The sequence below is a fragment of the Carassius auratus genome, chromosome 2, assembly GCF_003368295.1.
Source record: "Carassius auratus strain Wakin chromosome 2, ASM336829v1, whole genome shotgun sequence".
Classification (NCBI taxonomy): domain Eukaryota; kingdom Metazoa; phylum Chordata; class Actinopteri; order Cypriniformes; family Cyprinidae; genus Carassius; species Carassius auratus.
In genome coordinates this window covers 6024327-6035365 of record NC_039244.1, presented here as the reverse complement: position 1 = coordinate 6035365, position 11039 = coordinate 6024327, and the positions used below count along the sequence as shown (strand labels likewise).

Here is an 11039-nt window from a genome sequence, read left to right as displayed (position 1 = left end):
TGAACAGTCCGGATGGATGAACACATGGTGATGTTAGCATTGTTAGCTGATAATGTCAGTGTCAGAGGTGACATGCTCCTGCATGCAGTGATCTCAGGTTAGCGGTTAGTATTAGCCCAGGCTTGGAGGTCGTATATCTAACCGTTCCAGTCCTTGGACTTGGTCTTATTCTTCCTGGGAGCTCCCAGAGACCATGGGGTGTACGTCCAGTGCTCATGGACATTCAGTGCACATACTCCGCTCACACACTCACCAGTGCTGCTCCAAGCTGTAGGCACGGTGGCGATCATCTGGCTCCGTCTCTTCCTGCCTGACCTGCTGGAACTCCTGGCGTAAGCGCTGGATTCGGTCGTGGTTGCTGAGTGTCAGCCTGTCAGGAACAGGAGGAAGAGGGCACATGATGACACATTAGAACATTACATCATAATCCCTTTGATCCTATCCTCCCTGGAACAGGTGTTGGAAGTGTGACCCTTTCTAAAAGGTCATCTAGTTACGCTCCACTACCTTTATGAGAACAAAGGTCAAGGTGTCACACACGGTGCACAGATGGTCCAGATGCCTACATGGACAACAAACATGGTCTCTCTAGGCAACTATGATCCACAAGATCAGATCAGGAAAGCCCGCAGCGGAATTTACCAGACACGGACAAGTGGCAGCTTACATTACAGTATAGATGTGTGTGCGTATGTGTGTGGATATGAGAACAAGACTGATTTCCAATTATTACGATTTCATAATCACATGTTGAGTGTTTACGATATAGAGGACAGCAACTGGGGCTTTTTACACATGAGCAGATGTCCAGTTTAAAACACACTGATATGCCGTATAAACTTAGTTATAGAAGATGACTCTTGATTTAAGAATGCAGACTAATAAGAAAACATGCATGTGTTTAATATGAATATACTATATATATAGAAATGGCGCAGAACAATTTTCACTCAGAAATTATTAGTAATTTCACAAATAATTACAAAGAAGCCGCAAGAAATCATTCAATTTTGAAGTAGAAAGACGAAAGTAGCGTTTTCTTATTAAATGTACAGCAATAATTTTTGTTTTATTTACAACTCCATGTTTTATCTTCTATATTGGTATATCTTCTATATATATATATATACTGTATATATATGAGCAATCTCACAGTGGGATATGGCTGTATGTCGGCATGGCTCTGATTCGTCCATAGGCAATTGGCCGCGAATGCCGTAGTTAATCACAGCGTGCCGATATACAGGCCTTACAGATTTAATACAGATTTAAGTACCAGAAAGAACTGTTGCATAATATGTATGTGTGTGTGTGTGTGTGTGTGTTTGTGTGTGTGTGTAGATGGATAGACAGACATAAATCTTTAACTAAACTGTCGAAGTAATATCAGTCCATGTCACTTTTTTTTTAATGAATGATACTTTTCGTACATGTATAATTTCCTTAATTTCGAAAAAGAACAAGACTTGCGGATCAATGCATGAGGTTTATTCAGTGTTTGCTTTGACAGATATTTTGGACAAATTAATCATTTTAGTGAAGTTCATTTGACTGATAAAAACAAGTTGTAACCGGAGAGCCTTTTAGTCCAATTTCCTCAACTGGTTTGTAAGTCATTTGTTTGTGAGTCAGACTATACTAGTCACGTTATATAGTTGTTTTTGAATCCAGCAATGCTTAACATTATTTCACAGCACCCAGGTCTTTGTATCTCATCACATTTCAGACTGCAAACTCCCAACAGAAATATAATTTCTCACATTTGCCATGGCAGTGCAGATTCAGCAGCAGCGCCACTGACACATACACATAAAAATTATATAGGTCAAACATTCGCTCTAAAACCACAAATAAACTTTTTCGCTTGGCATTGAAACACTTAGACCTTATCTAAAACATACAGCAATCAATACATACTCATCAAAAATACACAAATACATCAACACCATGGAGCCATTTAATCCAATAAGAGAATCAATGAAGAACTGTAATGTTTCCGGAAAGGCTATAAAGAATAACCTTGCAACATCTAAATGCATTACAATGCCCAGATGAACAAAGAAAGCCAGTGTGAGTGTGCGTCTACATGCTGACGCGGCTGTAACATTACCTGTGTGAAATTACATTTCCATTGTCAGCTGCATTGACTTAAACACATTTGTTCTGTTTTTTCATTTCTTTTACCCGGGCGAGTGCACACATTTATATGGTATAAGCCGGACAGGATGTCCCTCTGACCCCACTATGAGATTACTTTTTTCACTGCCAACAGCTGGAGCCATTTAAAACAGTGGCGTAACTCTCAGATCAGACTGAGAGACTCACTGGAATTACAAACACATTCACTCATGACACAGAGGAGCTTATTTAGCAGTCATGTTTGAGTAGAAAAGTTTGCGTGTGACCTGTTAAGGACGTTACGCTACAAACCTACAAAACAACACTCAACAGTCCATTCAATACTTTAAATCTGGCAGATGATTATGAAATAACTATATAAGCTAGGCACAAAGCCAGAAAATCTAATCAATTATGAAAATGCAACATTCCTCATGTGTTTCTTTACTTGTGTGCGAGACGTAAACATTACCATAATACATGTGATCTATTTCTGAACTCGAGGGCAAACAGCTTTTATAGTAGAACTAGCATGTGTGTTCCGAATCATTGCAGTGTATATCTGTGTGTGAACATGATGAAACGCTTAAAATGATTAGAAATGTATAAAAAGTCCATCCATCCATCCATCCATCATCTTCCGCTTATCCGGGGCCGGGTCGCGGGGGCAACAGTCTAAGCAGAGACGCCCAGACTTCCCTCTCCCTAGCCACTTCCTCCAGCTCTTCCGGGGGGACCCCGAGGCGTTCCCAGGCCAGCCGGGAGACATAGTCCCTCCAGCGTGTCCTAGGTCTTCCCCGGGGCCTCCTCCCGGTGAGACGTGCCTGGAACACCTCCCTGGGAAGGCGTCCAGGAGGCATCCGAAATAGATGCCCGAGCCACCTCAGCTGGCTCCTCTCGATGTGGAGGAGCAACGGCTCTACTCTGAGCTCCTCCCGAGTGACCGAGCTTCTCACCCTATCTCTAAGGGAGCGCCCAGCCACCCGACGGAGAAAGCTCATTTCGGCCGCCTGTATCCGGGATCTTGTCCTTTCGGTCATGACCCACAGCTCATGACCATAGGTGAGAGTAGGAACGTAGATTGACCGGTAAATCGAGAGCTTTGCCTTACAGCTCAGCTCCTTCTTCACCACGACAGACCGGTACAGCGACCGCATTACTGCAGAAGCTGCACCGATCCGTCTGTCAATCTCACGTTCCATCCTTCCCTCACTCGTGAACAAGACTCCAAGATACCTGAACTCCTCCACTTGAGGCAGGAACTCTCCACCAACCTGAAGTGGGCAATCCACCCTTTTCCGACTGAGAACCATGGCCTCGGACTTGGAGGTGCTGATTCTCATCCCAGCCGATTCACACTCGGCTGCAAACCGTCCCAATGCACACTGAAGGTCCTGGTCTGAGGATGCCAACACGACAACATCATCCGCAAAAAGCAGCGACGAAATCGTATGGTCCCCAAACCGGACACTCTCCGGCCCTTGGCTGCGCCTAGAAATTCTGTCCATAAAAATTATGAACAGAACCGGTGACAAAGGGCAGCCCTGCCGGAGTCCAACATGCACCGGGAACAGGTCTGACTTACTGCCACATGTGTTTTGTGGACTTGGAGAAGGCATTCGACCGTGTTCCTCGCGACATCCTGTGGAGGGTGCTCCGGGAGTATGGGGTCAGCGGCTCCCTACTTAGGGCTGTTCGGTCCCTGTACGACCGGAGCAAGAGCTTGGTTCGCATTGCCGGCAGTAAGTCAGTATAAAAACTCAACAAAATTAAAGCCAGAAATAACTGGCAACGTCTTGAAAGGTAAACAATTATTCATACATTATTTATGCAAAAAATGCATAAAGCTCTCTTTTTAAATTTAAAATTAAATGTAAAATTTCAATTAAATTTTAATTTATTCATTGAATTCAGGCTAACAATTTTTTCTTATCATGTGTTCCCCAGGATTCAAACCCCCAACCTTGCGCTTGTTAACACAATGCTCTACCACTTGAGCTACAGGAACACTCTTATGATTTGAGTTAGTCTGTGTTCATCATGATTAGCTTATATTAAAGGCTAATTTTAGATGTTAAGGTAAAGGTGTATGAGATTCTAAAGTAGAACAAAATGGACCATCTTAAAGGGACATTTAACCCAAAACTCGTGTCATTTCAAACCTGTATTACTTTGTCTCCTGCAGAACACAAAAGAAGATATTTTGAAGAATGCTGGGAACCAAACGACACTGGATTTATTGTATGGACAAAAACAGAGACATTTCTCAACTATCTTCTTTTGTGTTCTACTGAAGAAAGTCATGCAGGTGTGGAACAACATTAGGGCGAGCAAATGATAACATTTTCATTTAGGATGGAGAACCCCTTTAAAGATAAGCACTTTCAACAGCGTTCCACATTCTCCTGGCATTTTCATCTAACAGCTGTGAGCTCAAAGCACCAGAATCAGGTCAAAATAATCAATACACAACCAACCATGGATGAAAATGACAACACAATAATAACTTGTCTCTTTTATTACTTTAAATGATCAGAAAAAAAGAGAGTTGGGAGTAAGAAGGGATGAAACCAGACCCATTTAAAATGACTTTTCACAGGTAAACACACATGCTTTTGAAAAACACACAGTTAAAGTGGGCACTTCACCCTATTATTTTTCTCCAGCCTCATTTAGAGTTCTTCCTCTCACAGCCTCATTTAGAAATCACCTTCACACAGCCTCATACTGCATTCATCCTTTCTCAGCCTCGTCCAACATTCATCCTCTCACAGCCTCATTCAACATTCATCCTCTCACAGCCTCATTTAGAAATCACCTTCTCACAGCCTCATTAAGAATCACCCTCTCACAGCCTCATACTGCATTCATCTGTTCACAGCCTCATTCAACATTCATCCTCTCACAGCCTCATTCAACATTCATCCTCTCACAGCCTCATTTAGAAATCACCTTCTCACAGCCTCATACTGCATTCATCCTCTCACAGCCTCATTTAGAAATCACCCTCTAACAGCCTCATACTGCATTCATCCTCTCACAGCCCCATTAAGACTCACCCTCTCACAGCCTCATACTGCATTCATCCTTTCTCAGCCTCATTCAACATTCATCCTCTCACAGCCTCATTAAGAATCACCCTCTCACGGCCTCATACTGCATTCATCCTTTCACAGCCTCATTAAAACATTCATCCTCTCACAGCCTCATTAAGAATCACCCTCTCACAGCCTCATACTGCATTCATCCTGTCACAGCCTCATTAAGACTCACCCTCTCACAGCCTCATACTGCATTCATCCTTTCTCAGCCTCATTCAACATTCATCCTCTCACAGCCTCATTAAGAATCACCCTCTCACAGCCTCATACTGCATTCATCCTTTCTCAGCCTCATTCAACATTCATCCTCTCACAGCCTCATTAAGAATCACCCTCTCACGGCCTCATACTGCATTCATCCTTTCACAGCCTCATTAAACATTCATCCTCTCACAGCCTCATTAAGAATCACCCTCTCACAGCCTCATACTGCATTCATCCTGTCACAGCCTCATTAAGACTCACCCTCTCACAGCCTCATACTGCATTCATCCTTTCTCAGCCTCATTCAACATTCATCCTCTCACAGCCTCATTAAGAATCACCCTCTCACAGCCTCATACTGCATTCATCCTTTCTCAGCCTCATTCAACATTCATCCTCTCACAGCCTCATTAAGAATCACCCTCTCACGGCCTCATACTGCATTCATCCTTTCACAGCCTCATTAAAACAGTCATCCTCTCACACCCTCTTTAGAAATTACCCTCTCACAGCCTCATACTGCATTCAATCTTTCACAGCCTCATCTAACATTCGCCCGGTGCATAGAGGGAGAAGTCTGATTATAATGACTGTTATGATCTGGAGTCATTACTGAAATGGCTCAACTACAGGATGCAAAGTCTCTGCATACAGTCACACAGCAAAGCTTTTAAAACCACTGATACACAAGAATATAGATACAAGCAGAAAAATCCTTTCTCTCTGACGGATCACTTTATAAAAGGAATGAATGTTCGGCCATAGCATATAATGCAGCATCTAATATCAATATGTAAACAGCTTCTAGCTTGTGAAAGGAGATTTGGAGACATATGGTCTCATCATGGGTCATAATTTGTTCTGAGAGCAGTGTGCAAGTGATCTCAGGAATTGTGATAACATCGGTTTTAATGTACTTTAAAAGACCTCCAATCGCCATTAGAGCATATAAGAATCACTATCACCGTAGTAACGATGTCTTCCTGTTGGAAAGACCACATTATTTTGGGCAGTTCAGTGCTTGCTATAAGTGCACAAATGGAAAGATTGTCACAAATGCTGCTGTGCACTCATTGTTTGATTTGGCTGATATTTGAAGCAAGATTAAACGTCTTGTTTTTTCTTCATTTGTAACAGTACACTTTTTAATACCAGGTTAAAGGTTATTGGCTATATCATAAATATTATATGAAAATATGTCAAAATTGGTAAATATTCAGCATCATTTTAAAATGTGGATATAGGTAACAACAAAGCATATTATAAAATCCTACTACAAAGTCATTTCAATATAAAAATCTGCACAAATGACTCAAATATAACAACTGTATTGTGACTTACATACACATATATACGTACATACACATATAAGTGAAGTGAAGTGACATTCAGCCAAGTATGGTGACCCATACTCAGAATTTGTGCTCTGCATTTAACCCATCCGAAATGCACACACACAGAGCAGTGAACACACACACACACACACTGTGAGCACAGACACCCGGAGCATTGGGCAGCCATTTATGCTGCGGTGCCCGGGGAGCAGTTGGGGGTTCGATGCCTTGCTCAAGGGCACCTAAGTCGTGGTATTGAAGGTGGAGAGAGAACTGTACATGCACTCCCCCCACCCACAATTCCGTCCGGCCCAAGACTAGAACCCACAACCCTTCGATTGGGAGTCCAACCCTCTAACCATTAGGCCACGACTTCCCCACATATATATACATACACATACAATATGTACAATATACACATACATATGTATACATATACACACACACACACACACACACACACACACACACACACACCCACACACCCCGTTACCCTGATATTAAAATTTGATATTCTTACACAAACATATATTCTGCAATTCATAGCTGACGGGTCTCTCTAAAGACTCTCACATGAGTTAAACAATATATGCAAACAAATACTGTATGGGAATAATGCAACTGATACACACTTAAGAAAGTCGTGACACTTGCCAAGTACGGTAATCCATACTCAGAATTAATGCTCTGCATTTAACCCATCCAAGTGCACACACACACACACACACACACACACACACACGGCGCAGTGGGCAGCAATATATCCAGCGCCCGGGGAGCAACTGGGGGTTCAGTGCCTTGCTCAAGGGCACTTCAGCCATGGGTATTGAGGATGAGAGAGTGCTGTTCATTCACTCTCTCCCACCTACAACTCCTGCCAGCACAGAGACTCAAACCTGCAACCTTTCGGGTTACAAGCCCAAGTCTCGAACCATTAGGCCACAGCTTCCCAAACACAAACTGATACACATCAGTCTGTATTTCATCTGTATTTTTGCTCACTGGAAATTGAGAACAGGCATAAAGTCTTGCCAGCGAACAGTTCTGCTGAGTGATGGGTCCCAAAAAAATAAAATAAAAAAACAGGCGCCAAGACCATGGTAAACAATTTTACAATGCGCACACACACATACACACACACTGTGTGATACTTTAACATTAAACATGGACTGTTTGATTCAAGCAGCTTTTACATTATAAAATACGTATACAAGACATGTATACTGTTACAAAACATTTCTTAAAAAAAAGTTTCTTACTTGGCCTCCCTTTCGTTTAAACATGCAAGTTGTATTTCAGTCCCGACAGCTTTGTTAAGTCATTAACTCTCGGTAACGTCAGAGCTGTCAATGCTTTAATTGTGGTTCTACACTGTACTGCACTCTGAAATCCCACCACTTCTTTTTAATAAGGCATTTAACTCTGCATTTGCCTTTCAAAGAGTCGAGTTACCCCACCTAAAGGGGATCGATGTTCGTTGACACAGTAGGAAAACATCTTTAAAGGGGATCGAAAGTTATAATGAGTATCTGTTTAAATGATGGTGTTGTGTTTATGTCAGATGTGCTGCTAATTTGAAACATACGGGAGCATAAACTCTTCAGCCAGTGTGTGAGGAAAGGATCTTGTGGCCCATTGAGCCTTGAGTTTAAGTCACATCAAAGAATGACCTCACATAAATACACACTCACACAGAGGTGCAGTTTAGGCTTGAGATCGGCCTTGTAAACGACCCAAAAGGCAGTGGGGTTCAGCTCCCATGAGACACTGGGAGGCAAAGTGGCAGTCAGACTTCACCTTTGAAGACAGAAGAATGTTTACGTGTGTGTTTCTGATCTGTGTATTGCTGGAACACTTGCAGGAATCGCTCACTTTAAGTCCAACCAGTAAGTAAATCAAAAACAGGTTCAGGATGAGTATGCATCTTCGAGCATGTCTGTTTATTAAAGCCACAGACAGCTAAAAAAATATATAAATATGCTGACTCTAGACTGTTGGAAACAATCAAAGAAACAATAAACCCCAGGACATTCACCACAACAAACAGCATGAAACCCACAGATACCATTTTTTATCCACACATAAACTTACAAACGCTAATGGTCATAAGTTAGTAATAAGATGTTTTTGTCTTTTTATGTTTTTGAAAGAAGTCCCTTATTCTCACTAAAGCTGCATTCATTTGATAATAATATATAATGAATACAGCAATATTGTGAAATATGTTTACAATTCAAATAAATTATATTTTAATAGGTTTTATAATGTAATATATTCTTGCAATGGCAAAGCTGAATTTTCATTGGCCATTACTCTTGTCTTCAGTGTCACATTATCCTTTAACCTGTTAACTGTCACTCACGTTTTTGAAGATAGACTTGAATGTGCATGATACAAAACTAAATTTTTATAATTCATGACTGAAAACATTTTGTAACATGATTTTGATGTACCATTTACATGGTAATGCAATGTCTGATTTTAAAATGGGTTTTGAAGGATGAATTTTGAGATTTTATGTTTTCAAGTGATATATAACTTCTGATGATTTCTAAAAAGTGATAGGGAAAAAGACAACGAGGTAGTCTTTTTTTTAAACAAAGGTTAAAGCTCCTTTTGTAATGTAGATTTCTGAGGGTGCACTCTTGTCATAAATTCATCTATTACTTTTCCTACATAATTTTTAACAAAAAATATTGGTAAAATATATATTTGGGAGTCTTAGACCTTTCCAATGATATATAGTTTGTCAAGATTAGATTAGATTTGATTGTAATATAGTATAGTCAATGTAGGCGTCCCGTATACGGTACGGGGTGACATTTGACAGGTTAATAAATCATTCCAATATGATTTGCATTTTAAAAATGTACAAAGGCATACTGCCATAATGTGTTTCTGTAAGTATAATATCCTTTGAGCCATGCTGTTTTGTACATGTTAAAACCCCAAGTGACATAAATCAGTGCACCTTTCCTCAACATGATGCACAATTTGAAGGATCATTCATGTTTGTAGTACAAACGTCGTGGTTGCCTTAAAATGTAATAATTACTATGAGCAATAATGATGCCAGTGGCAGTAAACCCTGACTAGAAAATGTTATTACATTTGAAATAATTTAATTATAACTGAAAATTCCCTGCATTGAAATACTCTCACATTAGCATAAATACTTTTATGTCCTCTGGGTGACAATACAAGCTGTAGGAGCAAGAGAGGTGAAATTTCAGCAAATAAGTCCATCAACGCTTCTTCCTGAAGTGTCTGAGAGACTGAGAGAGAGCAGAGAAAATATAGCTGCCCTGCTCTCACTCTGACTGGACAAAAGTGAGCAGGAAACCCCCGGACCATGGAACTATCAAGTATACAATGCTCAATGGACACACACACATGAATATACAAACAGATGGGAATTCTCAACTGCCTGACATATCCGGGTTCGGCTTTGGCTTTGACTGCTCTTCGTAGATCCCACCTCCTAGCACAGTATGTTTGATTACGTACAATGCCTGCACATTACTCGCCATAACTAAATTAAGCACTTTAATGGTTGTTAATGCATTAGGAGTCAACAACTAACAACAGCCCTACTTATTTTATAAATGTATTAATGAAAGTTTATGTTAATTCCTACATACAGTACAAGACATTTTTAACATTTAACAAGTTTATGATACTATAATATTGTAAAGTACTAGTAAATAGTATATTGCTACCTAGCTTAATGATCCCAATTCATTAAATGACTCATTAGCTGTTTTACCAAGTAAAAACCCCTTTTTTTCTGAAAAGCACAATATGGCAACTCTAAAACACAGAAAACAAAAACTTTTACTCACAGAAAGTCATACATACAAACTGACAATGTAGCATATTCCATTCCATTTCCATGGTTACAGTCAGGCATAAGTGGGCAGATGTGTGTGGTGTAGTTGCCAGAGTTACACCACTGTGCATTGTGGGTAAGAGCTTTCATTAATGTGACCAAAAGATAAGGCTAATGGACTGGCGGTTTACGGGCAAGGAGTGTGTGTTTATGTGTGTGTGTGTGTGCGTACTGCTGTGTACTGACTTCTAATAGTATTAATCCTGTGCATTTAAGGGAGTCAGTATTTATTGATTTCTCATTACTTCTGCTAACACAATCATGTGTGAGGTGTGTGTATGTGTGTGTCAGATCGATAGCATCAGAGTGATTCCCCATTCCGATCATTAGATCTGCTTTGCCAATCAGTGTCTTGACATTTTAAGTGGGTTTGAAATACAAAAACATTTATAT

At 40.6% G+C, this 11039-nt stretch overlaps 1 protein-coding gene across 1 annotated transcript in view; it reads right to left on the bottom strand.

Moving 5' to 3' along the window:
- Nucleotides 1–249: 249 nt before the first annotated feature.
- The window catches only part of LOC113040251 (partitioning defective 3 homolog), a 61937-nt gene continuing 51147 nt past the window's right edge, over nucleotides 250–11039 (bottom strand). Inside the window, exon 23 of the mRNA XM_026198589.1 lies at nucleotides 250–370. Within this exon, the coding sequence (XP_026054374.1) occupies nucleotides 250–370 (121 nt within the window). The remainder of the gene's footprint in view (nucleotides 371–11039) is intronic.